The following is a 20,220-nucleotide window of genomic DNA, read 5'->3' on the forward strand; positions in this document are numbered from 1 at the left end:
GCCCGTAGCAACATCTCTGTCCGTTAGCTTAACTCTCATCTCACACAGTAAACGAAATAAATGCTTCTATACCTCCACACTTTTAACTTTCTTCCTCTGGTCTGAATTTAAACTTTTCCTCTTTTCTCTCTTGTCTGACCCTCGTAAAAAAAAAAAAAAAGACATAAAAGTGAAACTGCGTTTAAAAGACAAGCAAACGTTTCCCCGGCGTGCGGCAGCTGATTAGCATTTCTAGCAGATCCGTCGAAGCTTCAAACAAGTTTAAAGCTCTGGATAATTACACCCTTCACTCTCCTCTTGTCTGCCTTTCTCCTTCACGTCATATATATATATATATATATATATATATATATATATATATATATATATATATATATATAAACGAGAGAGGTGAAGTTCTCACCTTCCTACATTTAAATATATAGAGATAATATAAATATATACTGTAAAGGTTGTGGTCTGTTTCAGAGCCCTATAATCTTCTTTTTATTGCACAAACCACCAGAAAGTGGACTTTGCAGGTCACATTAGACTCAAAGGAAACACTAAATAATAATATTAAACCTTATAAGTAAAATGTAGAAATACAGCAATGAGTTTGAGTTTTTTTAAATCTGAAAATTAGCAAAATGTGCACACGACATGAACGCATTATAAATACAAACAGTGTCTTTCTTACTACATAAACAGTGTATCATTTAAATAACTTTTGGAGTTTTAAGAAATATTTCGTTCATGTTTCTACATTTCAAAATCTTTTTGATCAAAATGTTTTGTTTATTTAGTGTAATTGTATTTTGTATTAAAGACACACTTTCAACACTTTTATCAATAATTATAGTTCATTAACTTTTATAACCTTTAATGTTGAACAGGATTTAGAGATGTGAAGCATTTGAACATCCAAGAAAATAAAGTCACAATAAGAAACAATACCAATGTAGATACATCCTTGAATACTTTGTTACCACAGGTTCAAATACACGTCGGCTCACAAAGCATTCTGGGTAAAAATGGGTGCAGCAAAAATGTGTCCGCAAATTTGGACAATTCTTGGCTGAATATAGATTTAAAATGGGGTCAGTACGAACGAACAAGTACAGAGAGATGATATAGTCATTTTATATGGTTCCTCTTCCTGTTTATATTAATCTGGCCACCTCCACTAAACCCCCCCCCCCTCTCTGTTTTGTTTTTTCTCCCGGTCAGGTGATCCACGTCACGGGGCGTCTGCGAATCAGGATGACTCTGACGCACAGCCGCTCGGTGCCCATTCAGATCATGGGGATGGTGGTGGTGGCTCACTCTCTCCCGCCGCCGACCATCAACGAGGTCCGCATCGACTGTCAGATGTTCGTCACGAGAGTCAACATGGACCTGAAGTTCATCTACTGCGAGAACAGGTGATAATGAGTTTGTAAGAACAATTTGTGTTATTGTTTTCTGATTTTTTAAAACGTTTTTAAGAGCACTAGGGGTTTGTTTGTTTTCAAGAAAAGTGCTTATGAAGATGAATAAATATGTAGGCCAAACCAAGACAACAAACTTTACTTCTCCTTTTAACATTAACACATCCTTCTGTTCTTACCTTTCACAATAAAAGCCCTAGACATATATACTACTCAAATTCACTCAGAGCTTTCTCCTAAAAGGAAACTCAATAAAATATCTTAAAGTAGCTTAAACTACATAACAGTTGACGCTGCTCTGGTTAACAGGATGCTGGTAGTTGGCATAGACTGTCCAATAAGAAGTGGACGTAGTCATCGTAAACACTCATTGGTTTGTTGATGTTTTGAAGCCTCGAGTTTCGGCCGTCACCATCTTGGCTTTTTTGCAACCAGTAAACAGGAAGTGACCATATCTGGACTGAGGAGGAGTGACGTAGAGACGCCGTATACGTCTCTGGTGTCGACCTGTCAATCACTGTGTAGCCCCGCCCTAAAGCATCCCCTGCTTTATGGTCTGTTTGACTCTAAATGGACCATAATGTAATAAATGAACATCATGCTGTATTGAAGAAGACTTGAAACTAGAGATTGAGACCATAAACTCATGTTTACAATGTTTACTGAGGTAATAAATCAAGAGAGAAGTAGAGTCATTTTCTCATAGACTTCTATACAACCAGAGGAGTCGCCCCCTGGTGGACACTAGAGAGAATGCAGCTTTAACACATGAAGCTTTGACTTCACTGTTGCCATCTTGTAGTTAATCGTCTGTCTGAATCTATTCTAACCTTTATTTTTTGGAAAAGTTTTGCAAACTTGCATTGCTGACGGTATTAAACAGTTTTGATGGTAAATATTTATAGTATTTGACATTTTTGGTGTCTTTTATTCGTCACACCTCTGGTGTTTAAAGTCACCTACTGTAACCGTTTGCTTACATTTCCACATCTAACATTTTACATGAGATCATAAAAAATATATATATTTATTGTAAAAACATGAAAACCTGTGTCTTCATTGTCCATCCGTATAAAATGAACTCGTGTTCCATCTTCTTGTTCTGAGAAACTACATTTTTCAGCACTAGTGTGGAACATAAAATCCGTTTTACCGTTTCCCTTCATCGCTGCTGTTGAAAAGGAGAGACGGAGCTTCTTATTCATGAGCAACGTCTGACCCAATCCTCTCCGGTTTAACAGTGAAATGTGCTGCTGATGGATCGAGCTCCTTCGCTCCGTCCAGATAAAAGCAGATAGGCATCAGGATCTCGCTCAGGAGTTAACCGGGCCGACTGGAGGGGAGATTCATATCAGGCAGAAAGAGAGAAAAAACTTCATGTTTTATTATAAAAAGAGAGAGAAAAACGATAGTAGACAGATTGCTTTTTTTGTGGGTGGAAGAGAGGAGACACAATGCAAGGCAGATGATGATATGCAATGCGGAGCGACAGAAAGCATCTCCAGCGTCGCTCCCATTACAGCCCCATTTTAAAGGATGAGTTTCTAAGAGAATGAGAAAATGGGAGGAAGGTTTTTTTTCTAAAGAACAGAGTGTGCTGTTATCTGCCTCCACATCAGAATGATACCTGGGAAATTGTTCTGTCTATCCTGTTGTTCAAATTAAACCTTTTAAGGCTGATTTGTGTTACCTGTCCAATAGACAGACGTCTTTCTATTCTTCTTCGTCACTCTCTTTTTAATCGTTGAGTGCCTGAACCGTCGAGAGGAAAACCGTCCCAGGGTGACAAAGTAAAATATTCCAGAGTTTCCTCTCCACTTAGATGAAGTGAGTAGATGATAGTTCTCATTCCCTCGGTGCCTCATACCGTCGTACAAGGTACCAACTCAAAGAAAGAACTGCCCTTACAGCAGCAGAGCGCTCTTTGTTCCTCGTGTGAGACGAGAAGACATTTATTTACTGGACACCTAACTTCTGTATTTAAGTATCGACACTTCTAACTCAAACAACCATCTTTTCCTAAAGTTGTTGGCTGTGAAGACAGAAATGTATTTTTGTTTGTTTCGTTACTTTCGTAGGAGAACGCACGAAACATGAGGAGTAACTTTCCATAAGAAATCATTCTCACTGTTGTATGAGGAGACGTTGCTTCATTCGATTCTCAGAGAAAACGCTTAAAACAACAACAGGACTTTCAACCAGGAGACCGGAGTTCATGTCCCAAAGTGTTGTTGAGTTATTTTAAAGTTTCAAAGTTAGTAGACGTTTCACCTTCGTACTTATTTTAAACCCAACCATGATGGGTTTTTTCCTAAACTTGAACAAGTGTTTTAGTTTGAATTCACCACATTTAGTCGTGGTTTTCTGTAGTGGAGCGTCGTAGTTTGACCCGCTGAGGTATAAATGTGACGCCATCGAGTCTGACCGAGCGTCATGTGATGAGTTGGGATGAGAGCAGGTTGGATATGAACACAGGAGCTCGTCAAGGAACATACAACACAAACGGTATCAGACAACGTCCTCAAACAACTCTTCATCTTATATCTTACTAAAAGTTACTCTTCGTTTTTTGTGCGTTTTTTTCCTACAAAAGTCCAGCAACACGTGTCAGTATCCGCTCGTTACATGAATAACAGTATTATCAAAATAAACTTCAGTCTTCACAGGAAACAGTTTCGTTAGGTTTAGGAAAAGGTCGTGGTTCGCATTTTAAGAGAAAGTAGTCCCTGTGCATTATCACACATTCAAAGTACATCTTTATCTTACGTTATTGTTATTCAGTTATGTACGTGTCCTTGTGTTTCAGGATCAGCGACTACATGGACCTGACGCCGGTGGACATTGTGGGGAAGAGGTGCTACCAGTTCGTTCATGCTGAAGACGTGGAGGGAATCAGAGAGTGTCACCTGGACTGTGAGTACCTGGCTCCACATGACTGTGTGCTCGACACTGATTGGACAATCAAGTCCACTTAATGATTAAGAAAACGTTCTCAGCTCTAGGTTAAGTCGCATTTAGGGATAATCCTGAATATTAACTTTGGGGGTGAAGGAAGCCGACGGTATATTTTCTTATGAACTGACTCTGACAGATACTCTGCTGACAGCCAGAGAAGAGTTTTACTTCAGGTTTAAAGTTTGAACGCTGTTTGTTCTGATTCTGTAAATCAAATTTCAACATTATCTTAACATGACATGGTGGTAAACACTTTAACGACATTTAATTCTACAGATACAGTAAAAAAATACTGTGTATCCAAACCTGTCTTCTACAAAATTATGTTACTTTTCAATTGAACTGTATTCTCAACTAGGTTTTCCACAGTCACAGTGTAAACACGTGGTTTTAACTGTGAATTGACACAAAACAAAAATACCACAAAATGACTTGTTAAGTAATGTAGGACGTCATTGTTTAAAATAAGTATGTTTGTTACTTGATTTAAACTACGGAAGCACATTGAAATAAGTCAGGATCGACTTGGTTTTACGCAGGACATGAACTACGGGTCTCCTGGATGAAAGTCTTGTGTTTGTTTGACCCAATTATCCACCATGAACTCCTCCACGTTTATATGTATATAATAATAATAATAATACATTTTATTTGTATCGCGCCCTGGAAACACATTTGATGTAGTTTTGTTGTATGTGACCGTGGAACAATATCACAGCAGCAGCGTTTCCACTCTGAGAGTCTTTGCTCTTCTGTATCTTTGAAAAGTTTCCTCACAGCAGCAAACGCTACAATCTTATTACCCTTGTCAGGAGGCATAATACACACACACACACACACACACACACACACACACACACACACACACTCTCTCTCTCTCAGAGGTCTGGTGTCCCTGTTTAGTGGCTGTCTGGATGATTTGTGGCGTGATGTTTGTTGCTGCAGTGGGATCTTTTACTGTGGCGGTAAAAAAGCTGAGGAGGCGGTTCGGAGCTGCGCGGCGGGTTTTTTTTTTAACGGCGTGTCGGAGGCAGCGGAGGCAGCGAAGGCGTTTAGGTGGAACGCCAAATAATAACAACCGCCGCACAGCGAGGACGACGTTGCCCTGATGGGATCAAACGCCGCCTGCTGCTGCTGATTACGGTCAGATACTGTGAGCCATGCGGTCATTTCTTCAGAGCTGTGAGCTGCATTCACACAAAACATGACGTAAATGTCCTTTAGTTACAGAAATGTGACCCCTGCAGCGTTTCCAACCGTCTGGACGGTTTCCAAATCGTTTCAAGGTTTGCAGGTTCAAAGGAATAATGCAGGAAAAGTCTCAGATAGTCAGAGCTAAGTGAGACAGACCAACATCCTGTCGTGTAAAACAGCCTCGAATATCAGTAACAGCGGGTTTCTGTTTAAGTTGCAGTTTGTTTCGTTCCTCACCTACAGAAAAACAAAGCACTGTAATTCAAAGACATACCAGGAAATCGGTAATTAAATCACGGAATCATGAACCAGGAAGTATGAAGACCGCAAAAGGTCCACACAGGGCAGGAGGGTGTTTCCTCCAGGAAGACTGTATTCATGCAAAGAGCAGCGTGTTGCTGGACGTTCGTAGGAGAACACACGAAAACATACGAACCGCTGTCTGAGGATACCTCTCCCTCAGTCCAACTGTAGAATGTTTAAAGTGTTTGTCTGCACTTTAGGTTTGTGTGTCTTTATGTCCATCCATGACAGTTTTGGGCAACTTTGGAGGTGTGAAGTTGTTACCTTTAGTCTCCATCTGTGACCTCGAGCAGCAGCATGACGTTGTAACAGTCGAATGCTGTGAAGAGACGGATTGAATCACCATTACTCTGCGTGGGCTTGTTGAAATGAGGGGGAAACGTCTTGTGTCAGAGTTGGGAGGATTTACAGACTCTGATTTCTCTCCAGTCAGTCGGCTGGAAGTCATCAGCACTTCTAAAGACAGTTTTAGAAGTTTTACACAGAAGGACAATTCATTTTTAGAAGCTTTAGAAACCGGAGGTCTTAAAAATCTACATTTGAGTAAAATATTTTGGAGCCAAATCAAATAGTTTCAAGAATATTAAACCTTTGTTTCTTAATAAAACATTACTTGACTTCTTCTATTTGTATTTCAGTACACTTTATGAACAAGTATACAACATCTCATATTATTTGCTCAAGTTTTACAGTTACGTTAGCTACTGTAACACATAAAAACATCTCCCGCACCTCACCAGAAAGACAGAGAAAAAGAAAAGAAAAGCATGAAGAGCTCCCTGAAACTTTTTCAATTATCCCCCCCCCCCCCCCCACCCCCCCAAAAAAAAGTTCCTGAGCTCTGAACATCCAGAGTGGCAATCAGGAAGTGACTCTACGGCGGCCCGGCGGGGTCAGACGGAACAAGGAGGGAGAAAAGGGGGAGGGAGGGGGGAGGTTAGGATGTGTAAAACACGGAGAGAGAAAGAAAAAAAAAAGGGAGTGAAATATGGAGGGAGATTATTCGTCTGCCGAGAGGAGACGGAGGTCAGGGAGGCGAGCCGGCAGCCGGCGCTTTAAATGACTTGGTTTTAGTGGAGCGTGGTCTAATACAGCACCTCCGTCACCTCGCCTGCTCCTTTTATTCTCCCTCTTTCAAAATTAATTCCCTCTCTGAAAAAAAGGGGGAGCTTTTCAGAAATGGATGCTACGGGGCGCTGGAGCTGCTGCTCCTCCGTCAGACTGTTCTGAAATCAGCCTGGTTTCTCTCTTATTTGGGGGGGGGGTAATTCGCCAGCTTCATGAACTCGCTGCTGATTGTGTGGGAGCTGATTTCAGAGCAGCGGTCTAATGATTCTCGACTGTCTCATCTGTTTTGGTGAGGCCTTCTTCTGCCTAATTGGCTCGAGACAAATCCGGGTTGTGATTTGTCAGCGATGAGTTTTAGGTCAAAGAATAGCTTCTGTTTTTACTGATTTTGTGTTGCAATATGATGATTTCTTCATGACTTCTCAGACAGTTTGAACGTTTGTGCGACAGCTCAAAGAGACTATTTCCAAAACGTTGCAGGAAAACAACCTCACGGGTTGTTTTTCTTTATTTCTCCTCTGCTGTCTGCTTGAGCTCGACAAACCTGCAAATGTCTTCCTCAAGAGGATTTTCAGGTAAAACTATTTGGGCCATTTTCATTATTTTCGTCCTTCGTTCTTTGTAATTTCCTGTCAAATCTGCTGCATCGTCTGTGAAGCTGTGAAGAAGCTGAAACACTCCCTCATGAAGGCTTTGTTCATCCAAAATACGACTCTATCTAAATCTGCCTGTAACGTTTAGAGATGTCGTGCTGACGGTGTCTCCGATAACAGACGGACAGTGTAGAGCTCGTTGGTTCGGTTTAAGGAGCGAGATTAGTTCTTCTCTTCGTATTTTTCTGGCGTTTGTTGGGCTGAGAGATCGTAGACGCGCTCCCATGTGCAACTTGATAATAGAAGTTTTGATAATTGTGACTGTGAACTCTACCAACATACTTAACGGTCCACCAGAAAAGTTTGTCCTCTGGAGCACAAACAGGAACCCAGAAGCCAAACTTGGGAACAGCTTCCTCCAGGAAAAAGGTTCCCTGAAACAGTTCCAGTCATTGAAATAAGCGTTCTGTGTGATTGCACACTGAATTTAGACTTAAACACTTAAAATCAGCCACAAAAAAACAACCCTGTTTTCTTCACGTTGTTGTCCAACGGCTACAGACTTTCAGGTGAGGAAAAAATACTTTTTTCTGTTCCTGCAGCGGCAGCAGCTCCCGGGCTTTGATTCTTTTGTGGGGATTTATTTCCACGTCTGCTCTCGGTTCCCCCGCCGCTGCAGGAGTCGGATAGTTAGGGAATCGATCAAGGTGTATTTTAGAGGGATAGCCTGTTCTCTGAACAGGGGATCTAAATTTTAAAAGGCTTCTTTTTAAGTGGAGGACGAGGCATGATCCCTCTCTGTGAAAAAGGCGTCGCTCTCTAAGTCTCTATCATTACCCGCTGACAGCCGGTCTTAGCTCGGGTCAGATCTCAAAGTCAATCTGTCCTCGTTTCCACCGCGAGAACAGAGAGGAAGAGAAAGAGGGAGATAGAGGGGTGAGCTCGTCTCTCCACAAAGAAAGAAAGAAAGAAAGGGAGGGAGGGAGGGAGGGATCAGGAAAGTGATTTGTAGGCAGAGAAAGAAACAGAGAAATACTCGGATGAAGAGACAGATTTGTCTTTTCTCAAAGAAAGGATGGAGAGATGGGAACGAGTGATTTTTAGATAGAGAAAAGAGAGAAAGGACGGAATGCTCATCTTCTCAAAAAGGAGAAAGAAAGAAAGAGGCAGGAAGAATGAAAAATAAAACGCATCTTTTCACAAAGAAGGAGGGATCAGAACATGTGAGAGAAGTCAGAAATAAGGTGCTGCTTATGGAGGAGACACTTGTGAGGACAGAGGTTGTGTAGAAATAAAAGAAGACAGAAAAGACGAAAGAATACTCGTCTTTGAGTTGATCTTAGAAGGACAAGATCTTTGTTTATCCAGGAAAGGGGAATAAACTGTAGAGTTGTGAAGGGAAAAGAGACGAAGAGAAGACAGGATGTACTCATTATTCTTTCACAATAAAAGCAGAGGAATGTGTCTGGCTCAAGCGCTGAACCATCGTTCTTGGGGAGAATAAATATATTGAACGTTTTACCAACGCTTATGTTAAAAATTTGCTGTTTACTTCTGGTAGAGCTAGGCTAATGCTAGCAATATTGGCCCCAACAAGTACGAATGCTAGCGTTAGCACCTGACTTCCCTCCAGAAAGCAAAAGTTGACATTCAATTAGAGTTTCCAATGATGAATAAAGAATTTATGCTTATTTCCTCGTGTAGAAATTATTATTTTTCCTATAATTAGTAACAATTGACGCCCGATATGAAGCTTCAGAAGAATATTGTGTAGAAGTCGAAGACAATTTTCTACAATATGGAGAACAAAGTTCCCGACTAACTAACTAACTAAAATGATTAGGAAACTGCCGACCTGTAAAATAAAGTATTATCCATATGAACTCACGGAGCCAAAAAAATAAACGGCTTTTGTAATTTTTGCACTTCATGGTTCAGGAAGCTTCTCTGTTGGGAATTGGGTCCAAAATGTTGGAAGAAATATGAGCAAAAGGGGGAAAAAAAGGATTAGCAGAGAAAATAGAAATGCCGCGTGGATTTTCACAATAAAAGCAAGAAAATGGGGAAATAAGAAGACATGATAGAAGTGTGCGTCTTCTTAGAATAACCGGAGGACATTTTCCACTTGAGTTCTTGGAGAGAGAGAGATGAAGGACACGAGGAGATTTGCACTTTTTTATTGTTATTTTTATTTTACTTATTACTAAATTTAGTTTGTTTTTAGCAAAACACATGAGAAATACAGAGAGACATTTGGACATACGGAGATACAGAGGAAGGAAGAAGATGGAGAATTACAGACGGATGAGACGACAGAAAAGAGGAAGACACAGACGGGATGTTGTGGAGGGAGAGAGAGGCGGTCGAGAGACATTCAAATGCAGTGAGAAAAGAAGGAGAGACGAGCACAGGAGTTAAAGCTCGGTGGATTTAAGCCTGCAGGCGTTTCAGCAGAGCTCGTCTCTCTGGACCAACTCCGCCTTTTATGAATCCACACACACTGAAGGAGCTTTTTATCTGTCTGCAGACAACACACACACACACAGGGAGGGGGGCATGAAACACACTCACGTACAAACTGTAGGAAACAAAGTGACCCAAACGTCACCAGCTGACTTTTTGTTGACTTTCTACAATTTGTGAAGAAAAACAAAAAGTTGTAATAATATGAACACATTCTGTTTGTCCAAACCACATCTGGAGGTGTTCAGACCAGCTGCATTCTCTCTAGTGTCCATCAGGGGGCGACTCCTCTGGTTGTATAGACGTCTATGAGGAAATGTCTCCACTTCTCTCTTCATGTCGTGTCCCTGTTGTCTACTTTGTGATCAGCTCTGGAATCGGTGATAATACTCTTTCCTTGCTATCACCACAAGAAGAACAACTTTAAAATGACTCTCTGATAGGACTCTTCATTGTGTCAGTCAATTGTTTCTGTGCAGGAAATCAGCCGAAAGTCAGCAGCTCAGCCGGAGAAAGACTCTGGAAAAAACACATGAAGCTGAACCTGAAGTTCTAGAGAACATTCAAGGAAATAAACGGGGCGGCACTTTATCCCACTTGTGCATGAAGTAAGAAACGGAGAAGGCCGTTGTCATCATCCACCGAATGAGGAGACCGTGGACGATATTAAATAGATATTAAATTGACAACTGTAACTCCAATATCCTCCAGAAAACAACATTTATGTTCTTCAGTGGTCCAGCAGAGGGCGACAGAGCGACCATCTTTACTTTCTCTCTCTTTCTCACATAACAAGGTCTTCATCCCTCCATCTCCTGGCAGACAGAAAGGACGTTTCCATAACGCAATTTCACACCAGTAAATTACCTCAATGTTAATGTGACACACGCACACACACACACACATGCATGCACGTGGTAAAGGTAATGTGAAAGGTAGACGAGACTAAAGGAGGAAATCCAGCAGATTAAAGAGAAGGAAAGAGAGCGCGAGGACGGGAGGAGTGGGGAAAAGAGAGGTTGTAGAAAAAAGGGGAGAGGAGAGAGAGGTGAACACAGAAGGGAGAGACAACGGTGAGAGTGTGACATTGAGTGAAAGAGAAACGAAGAGAGAGGGAGGCTTTAAAAGGGAATAGGACTCCTTTAATCTACGGGTCTCTCCTCTGCAGCCTCGGGCGAGCCTCCAGCACACTCTCCCTCTCTTTCTCTCTGCTCTTCCTCTCCTCCGCTTCATTAGTGGGCGATCAGAGAGAGCAGAGATTTTAAATGGAGGAGTAAGAGGAGAGGGTTAAACATGTGAACCTCACCTGCAAGAAAGGGAGAGGAGGACGGAGGGAGAGGAGGAATACGGAGTTCTTTTGGACTTGTTTTGGTGGCCGGACACACATTGTAGCTGCTCCATCAACACTCTAAACTACGTCATGTAGGCGTGAATACGGCTGCAACATTAATGTTTGTACCATTAGGTCTATAGTTTAGAGTTTTGTCTCTGTACATATATCAGGTAACATAGAGCTAACGTATATACATATACATCCAGTATATGTATATATTATATTTATATATATTATACTATAAATGTCTTTATGTGAACAGTTTGGTTTCATGTGTGCAGTCTGCTGGAGTTATAAAGCCTTGTTCATGTGTGTGTGTGTGTGTGTGTGTGTCGTCTTCCATTGGACATACTGATACACTGAGCTGCTCTCTGAGGACCTGCAGTCATCTGAACAGGCAGCAGCGTGTGTGTGTGTGTGTGTGTGTGTGTGTGTGAGTGTGTGTGCATTCATTGTGTCGTTATTTACTCTGCCGTACAAACAAAGCAAGGTCACATTCAAGGTGACGCGATCTCACCATCTCTGCCTTAACATGCAAACAAGTTATCCCCCCCCCTCTCTCTATGAATAGCCAAGTAGAGAGCGAATGAGCGCCGGCCGCCCGACCAAAGTCAATTACAGCAGCCCTGGGGATGTCGTCTTAAACAATGCTATTAGTTTCTAATAGTTTTTAATTACTGGCCTTCTTTTTATATAAATCACCCCTCGACTTGCTCTCTCTCTTTCTCCTCCATCGTGCACGAAACCTATTTGTGCCCGTAATTAAATGGAGGAGAGGGATATGAATTTAGTGGCCCTCGCTTCTGGTCTCTGACTGTTTCTGTTTGAGCGGCTCCTGATTAATGCCGATACATATTGCTTGAGATAACCATTTAGTGGTTAATTTAGCCAAATTTATTGCCTGCGTACCGTCGTAGGGCGGAGCAGGGGTGAGGGGGGGGTTACCTCCCGCAGTGGCACAGCGCTATCTGGTGGAGAGCGGCAGCTACTTCAGCTCCTTCAGGTGTATTGAGTCAGATATCAGAAAGGAAACGTGCTAAAAAGGAAAAAGTACTTCAAACTGTGATCGAGAGAAACTGTTGGTGTTCTTAAGAATCCAAAATGATGAAGAAGAGGAGAGTTTTTGGGGGATTTTAAAGGTGATGATGGAGGGAGGGAGGAAGAAAAAGTAAGATATGAATCAGACTTAATCAAGTACGTTATCGTATAAATAAACACACAAAACATATCATCTGCAATAACTCAGCTCATTATTATAACACCCTACTTCTTCTCACAATAACACTGGATTTCTTTCACATTTGTCTCCCCAATTTTATTTCAAACTGCAACTCTTCATCTAAAAGTCATGACCTTTATCAATCAAGACAAAGAAGGCGGAGCCAGAGAGAGATAACGGAATAATTGCATTCTCTCTAGTGTCCATCAGGGGGCGACTCCTCTGGTTGTATAGAAGTCTATGAGAAAATGATTTCAAGTCTTCTTCAATACAGCATGATGTTCATTTAGTACATTATGGTCCATTTAGAGTCAAACAGACCATGAAGCAGGGGATGCTTTAGGGCGGGGCTACACGGTGATTGACAGGTCGACACCAGAGACGTATACGGCGTCTCTACCCTACATTTCAAAAGTTGGCAAAAAATTCTCTTTTTCTTTCTGTCTGAGCACCAAGTAAAACTGTTGCTTCCTCATCACACATGCTAACGTGCTAACTGCTAACTTTACATGCAAACATATTAGCACAACGGAAAAATATTGCATCGAGAAGTGCATGTTAGGACACACATCATGTCACGATGTGAGTTTATTGTCGCAAATCAGACACACACAGACACACACACACACAGAGGCTGGCAGTGTGTGTGTGTGTCTGATTAATGACGGCACCAGCGGAGCAGCTCTCAGCCAGCTGTCACATGACATCTGATGACTGCCCCTCTCTCTCTCTCTCTCTCTCTCTCTCACACACACACACTCACCCACTTTCCCTCTCACCCTCTGTCCAACTCTCCCTCTCTTTTCTCACTTGTGTGATGAACAAGCTGCTCGTTTACTGTGAAGTCCAGCAGTTTGAAAACAGGCAGAAAATCAAAGAAAATCCACCATGACATAACAAACCTCTCTCTCTCTCTCTCTCTCTCTCTCTCTCTCTCTCTCTCTCTCTCTCCCTCTCTCCCTCTCTCTCTCCCTCTCTCTCTCTCTCCCTCTCTCTCTCTCTCTCTCTCTCTCTCTCCCTCTTTCTCTCTCTCTCTCTCTCTCTCTCTCAGTGATGAACAAGGGTCAGTGTGTGACAAAGTACTACCGGTTTATCCAGAAGAACAGCGGTTACATCTGGATCCAGTCCAGCGCCACGTTGGCCATCAACTCCAAGAACCCCACCGAGAAGAACGTCATCTGGGTCAACTACGTCCTGAGGTCAGAGGTCGACTCGCCTTCGTGTCATTACACCCAGACTGTGTCTTTATTGAATAAATGAGAAATTATGCACATGAATACAAGAGCGAGCACACAGTAATGGAGGAATGAATGCGTGTGTGCAACTAATTATTGAGTTAAATTAACGTATTAAATGGAAATTCTATTGTAAAATTACACAAGGATATTACAGGGAGATGTTATCAGTCACTGCAAGTCATTTACCATGTGACAGATATTTTAAATTCAAGTAATTTCAGTTTAAAAAAAAGCATCTTAAAATATATTTTGATATTTTAAAAATTTTTATTTTTTTGCAGGTTCACTAAATTTGACTGAATATCATTTGGAAAAATGGTGTAACATTTTGCATTTCTTTCAGAGCATTTCATTCAGAAAATTTTAAACAAAAAAAACCCCGTAAATGTGTGTTAGGACCCGGCTCATTTAGGGAAGAGGAAGTAACATAAAACCCGCTGTTTTAACGTTAGAAGGTCAATTAATTTAGTTGAACATAAGAGAATGTATTTAACAAAAGGGGCTAAAAGAATAGTTTTTAAATCAAAGACATAAATATAATCAAAAGGGACTTCATAAACAAAACTAATAAAAATAAAGACCTTCTAGTCCTACAAAAAGTACAAAGAAACAGCTCCAAGCGTTCCTATGTTTTCTAACATCAAACTTCTAAAATGTGTTTGTGAAATCAAAGTTATACAACCTGCAGCTCGCCAGGTCGGGTGCAGACTTTCACTAGTACTTCGTAACAATTTACAACAAAGGCAAATGCCAGTCCTCCACTTTCCTGACTGAAAAACCCTCTTTGTGTGTCTTCACAGTCTTCATGAGTTTAAAGACACGCCCATGGACATCGCCCAGCTGCCCAACCTACCCGAGAAAACCTCCGAGTCCTCCGAAACCTCCGAGTCCGAGTCCGAGTCCAAAGAAAACTCTGGTAGGTGGGAGAGGAAAGAAGAAGTGATATATCATTGAGAGAGAAAAGGGTGGAGGGGATACAAAGTGAAAGAAGAGAAAGAAAGAAGAAACCTGTATGATTCCTTCTTCATACATTACCAGTTTGATAACCAGCAGTTGGAGATATTCAGCCAAAGATGTCCTATCATTTGGTGCCAGTCTGCCCGGCTGGATGGTGATGATGAACGCCAACAGCTGCAGCGACTGAGCGCCCACTGGCAGCGCCGCAAAAAAAAGAAAACGCCATAAAATAACATAAAGCATCATTTATGTCGAACGCCACAAAATACCTCCACGCGAGTGCACAAAAAGGCCACAAAGCACCGCAGAACAGCCTCCACAACACACACAAACGGTGACAAAATCACACATTATGCAGCAAAACTGCCAACCAGGACATGCTGCTGCTTCTCAACGTCTCAACTCCTCAGTGAATGTGTTCTTATGTTGGTCTGACGCTGCGTAGTTTGTAAAGCAGCCGACGACCTCTGGTGTCATTCTCTCTAAAGTCCAGCTGTTTACTAGATTAATAATCTGAATCATTTCAGTAGAAACATGGACACTACAGGGACCATGAGAATTCAGATCCAGAAATACAAATGGATTAATTTAAGATGTGCGTCACCGACATCTCCAGCGGCCAATACCGAAGAAGACGAAGCTCACACGCTGGCCAGTATATCGTTGAATTTAAACCAACACAGGGCCTCCACCTTGAGCATAATATTATCAAGTCCTGCAGCCTGTGTTGGCACGATGAGAATCAGTGCCAGCTGTTATTCTAGCTGGAGGAGAACGATTCTGGCACCCTGTCGGCTGTAAACCGATGCCAGCTGCTGCAGGAGGCGGTGATTCAGCCGGGCTCCAACAGGCCCGAGGTGCTCAGGCTCGACATATTCTAAAATGAGAAATCCGGCCTTTGACCTTTGTTCTGTTAGGATGCAATCTGTGCAGAGCCAGAGAGGACACAAGGACAGGTGCCAAAAACAAAGTATTTTTATTTGATTTATTTCTTAGTGGTGCTATGCAGCATAATATCAATGATATTAACTTAAAATTAGACAGGTTTTTGATTAAGTCCCACACACACCGTCCTCCGGCCCCAAATACTCAATAGTTCACTCCGGGACTGAAAATAGTCCCCACAAAATGTACTATTTCCTGCTGTTGGTAATTAAAAACGACTGCAGGTTTAATGCAAATGGACCGTCAACTAGGATCCTTTTTCTTGGTGGACGCACAAATTAAATGCAGCTACGTGACAAAGCAACAGACAGAGCAAGTGACGTGATTTTGTTGCCTAAAGCTAACTGTTGGTTTTTGTTTCTTATTGTATGATAGCCACATCTGAAATCAGATAAAATAAAGGATGGACCAGGCGGCAACCTGCGGTTCTAGAAGTCTATGAGAAAATGGCTCTACTTCTCTCTTGATTTATTACCTCAGTAAACATTGTAAACATGAGTTTATGGTCTCAATCTCTAGTTTCAAGTCTTCTTCAATACAGCATGATGTTCATTTAGTAAATTATGGTCCATTTAGAGTCAAACAGACCATAAAGCAGGGTATGCTTTAGGGCGGGGCTACACAGTGATTGACAGGTCTCTACCAGAGACGTATACGACGTCTCTACGTCACTCCTCCTCAGTCTATATATGGTCACTTCCTGTTCCCTGTAAAGCCAAGTTGGCGACGGCGAAATCACCGAACTCGAGGCTTCAAAACGTCCACAAACCAATGAGTCACGATTACTACGTCCACTTCTTACATACGGTCTATAGAATGGACAAAATAAAAACAGGAGAAGCAAACATACAAAAAACACTTCCCATAATGCAACTTGATCATGTCTTTTATTAGACCCTCCCTTCGCACCTGGTATCTCTCAAACTCTTATAAGGCAGGCTTTCTCTTCTAAATCCAAACTGATACAACACAGATGACAATAAACCCTCAATCCATACAAATTAAAAATAATCCATCCAAAAATCTATTTTTCAAATTTGTAGTTATTGGAAAAGCCTGTCTCCATCTTGATAACATTTGGTGGACCGTGGAACTGTCTGTCTCTATGCAGATGACACCTACATTCTACAGCGCAAAGGTATAAAAGACAAATGTTCTGTAGAGACCATTGACGAGCCCATTTTGCAAAAGCTATTAAAAAAAAACGCTTAAAGGACAACTTGGTTCTCAAATTTAATTTTAGATTTCCTCTACAGTATTTTAAAAAAAGAAAAAGAGATCCAAATCCCTCCCTGATTCTCTGGGAAACGTTTGAGTCTCGAGGTCCATTTCTTTTATTCCAACCTGAGAATAAATCTGTGTCTGCTTTGGAAAAGCAAACTTAATGGAGATACAAGGTTTTCCCCCCAGACAAAGCAATTGAGTCGACATTTCAGGTGCCATGAGGGAGTCAGAGCGTTGCCAGCTGGGCAGCCGCTGCCCTCAGTGTGTGCTGGCAGGGTTTGAAGTGTGTGCGTGTGTGTGTGTGTGTGTGTGTGTGTGTGTGTGTGTGTGTGTGTGTGTGTGTGTGTGTGTGTGTGTGTGTGTGTGTGTGTGTGTGTGTGTGTGTGTGTGTAATGGGCTGGAGAGAGCCAAGATGCCAGAGCAGCTACAGATACTGAACACACATCAGCAGCCACAACACATGGAAAACCCTGTCTGGGAAAATAAAAAAGGATCAACAACTGAGAGTCACTGTGCGGGAATTCAAATACACACAAACTGAATCCATAATAGTCCAAGTGAGGAAAAGTTTTTAAGGAAGAGCCTGTTATCTTTCGTCTCATGCCACAATTATAATTTTTTTTGTTTTAAATATGATGAAATATCTCAACAACAATTGTTGTTCATTCATGTTTGCAAAAGGATAAACCATGACAATTTGTAGACCCAACATCAGGACCGAATGCCATTTGTACACAAGAAATGTCAATTGTCATCAAATTCCCTTAGCACATTCCAGCTCCCCAGAAGATAAGCCCTTTAGATTTTAATTAACCCACGATCTTTAGCGCCACCTCAAAGATAAAGCTCAGATTTATCAGCTAAATCATTAATATGTTGATTGTTCTGTTTTGGATAAAGTTATGGTAAACCTTTTAACCTGTCGTCATACAAATATACTACAATGACAATGCTAACGCGCTTATAAGCACTTAACACAAAGTACAGCTGAGGCTGCTGGGAAAGTCTTACATTTGCAGGTATTTGTATGAAATGTAATAAAATGTGACCTGATGACGGTGGAAAAGGAAAAGTCAAAGTATCACCAAAGGTATTATAGAATCCATCTTCAGGGGAAAATTTCACAGTGATCCATCCAAATATAATCAACCTCATTGTGGCGCTGAATAAATAAGTCATCAAAGAGGATTCATCCTATGGGGACCATGAATATCGTGTACAAAAGTGAATGTCAATCCGTCAAATATTTAGTTGAGATATTTCAATCTGAATCCAGGATTTTGAACCAACGTATATATCTTTCTCCTCAACAGACAACGAGAACGCCAAGTCCGAGGGGAAGCCGAGCCACCAATCAGAACGCGAGGACCCGGAGACGGACAGCAAGCGTCAGCAGCAACCCGGTCAACCACATTGCTCCTCCGAACAGGAAATGAAGCGCCAGGAGGAAGGAGACAGCTCAAGTAACCCCGAGAGCCAGGAGAGCGACGACAGTCTGGAAGCCTCGGATGGAGAGGGGGAGGAACAGGAGGAGGCAAGGGTAGGAGGCGGTGGAGGTGGAGGTGGAGGTGGTGGAGATGGAGGAGGAAGGCTTGGGAGGTTAGCCGGACTGGGAGGGTTAGGGGGACTGGGTGCCATCGGAGGACTGGGCAACCTGGGCGGGCTTCATATTAAGGTAGAGCACTACGGAGAAGGGGAAGAAGTACAGCTGCACAACTCACAAACTTCTTCGTCGTCGGAGGAGGAAGAAGAGGACGACGACATCGACGAGGAAGAAGACAGAGGCGTGCAAGATTGCGACGGCGTCGACGCCGGTGCTGGGGGCAAGCTCCAGAAGAGGCGGAAGAGGAGGAAAGTGCAGAAATGGGACGCATCCCGGAGCAGGAGGCTCCGTCTCTCCTCGCCCACCGCCACGGACAGCCCCGATGCCATGGGAGACGCCGCGATGCTGGTCGACCCCTCCCAGGCCACGCCGGCCAACAACTCCTCCTCCCACCTCCTCGCCTCCACCGGCTCCCCGAACTGCGTGGGTGCGATGTCCTCAGTCCTGAAAATCAAGACGGAGATGGCGGAGCCGATCAACTTCGACAACGACAGCAGCATCTGGAACTTCCCGCCCAACCGGGAGATTTCCAGAAACGAGTCACCATACAGCATGACCTCCAAGCCTGCCCCTCCGGGGTCCCACGAGAACTTCCCCTCCCCCCAGGGAGGCTCTCTACAGGTGGCCATTCCCGACTCCGTCCTCACCCCTCCTGGAACCGAGGGAGGCTCAGTGGGAGTGAGGAAACCTCCTTACAACGGAAGCTCCGCGCCGTCCTCCGCTTCCAGCGCCGGCAGTTTAGCACCTCCCTCCAACGCCTCCTCCGCCGACCCCCTGTCACCTCCGCTGTCCGCCTCCCCGCGGGACAAGCAGCAAGGCACTCCCACCACCTCCTCTTCCTCGTCCTTGTCCTCGTCGACCTCTTCCTCGTCGCTGCTTTACTCCGGTGACCTCGAGGCGCTGCAGCGTCTGCAGGCCAGCAACGTGGTGCTCCCGTTGGTCCACCGAGTCACGGGGACTCTGGCCTCCACCAGCACGACAGCTCCGCGGGTCTACACCACCGGGACCATCAGGTACGCACCGGCGGACGTCACCCTCACCATGGCGCAGGGCAACCTCCTCCCCAACGCCGCCATGAACTTCGTCGACGGCTCGGGGTTCGGCCTGGACCCCAAGACACCCATGGAGATGCTGTACCACCACGTCCACAGGCTCAACATGTCGGCGGCAGCGGCGGCCGGCCCGTTCGTCGGATCACCGATGGCCACGGGCGGGAATGGGTCCCTGGGGGGCCAGATGCCGACCGCGGCCAACGTTTTCACCACGGCGGAGGGACTTTTCTCGACGCTACCGTTCCCGGTGTACAGCAACGGGATCCACACCACGCAGACGACTCTGGAGAGGAAGGAGGATTAACGCTAATCGCTCAAGACCGCATTACTGTGTTTCTAGAATCGACAACTGTGTCAAAGTAAAAAAAAAAGACTACTCACTAGTAAAGAAACAAAAAAAGAAAGGAAAAGAAAGACTACTTGCTATCTTTTATCAACACAGCACTGTGTTTCCGAGAGGGGGGAAAGGACAGGAAAGGATAACAAATGTACTCTAGCACTTTGAATCTGAGCAACTGAGCTTGTGTAATAGACATGAATGACCCTCAAACATGTCCCGACCTTTTCTATCTTTTTTTCTCTCTCCTCATCCTCTCTCTCTCTCTCTCTCTCTCTCTCTCTTTTACTCCTCTTTCTTGCGATCAGCAACGTTTTCTTTTTCTTC

General features: G+C 43.2%; 1 protein-coding gene across 2 annotated transcripts in view; it reads left to right on the plus strand.

The window, feature by feature from the left end:
* The window catches only part of npas3 (neuronal PAS domain protein 3), a 247,642-nt gene extending 227,782 nt beyond the window's left edge, over positions 1-19,860 (plus strand). The window contains exons 8-13 of one of the 2 annotated variants that reach the window (XM_076108653.1): positions 1,210-1,403; positions 4,216-4,322; positions 13,589-13,736; positions 14,576-14,691; positions 18,215-18,451; positions 18,545-19,860. In XM_076108653.1, coding sequence (XP_075964768.1) covers positions 1,210-1,403; positions 4,216-4,322; positions 13,589-13,736; positions 14,576-14,691; positions 18,215-18,451; positions 18,545-19,860 — 2,118 coding nt within the window. Of the gene's footprint in view, positions 1-1,209; positions 1,404-4,215; positions 4,323-13,588; positions 13,737-14,575; positions 14,692-18,214 lie in introns of both variants that reach the window. The other variant, XM_076108652.1, reaches the window with a different exon arrangement.
* Positions 19,861-20,220: the final 360 nt, after the last annotated feature.

Source organism: Anarhichas minor, unplaced genomic scaffold (genome assembly GCF_050575085.1).
Source record: "Anarhichas minor isolate MPS153535 unplaced genomic scaffold, ASM5057508v1 ptg000040l, whole genome shotgun sequence".
Classification (NCBI taxonomy): Eukaryota; Metazoa; Chordata; class Actinopteri; order Perciformes; family Anarhichadidae; genus Anarhichas; species Anarhichas minor.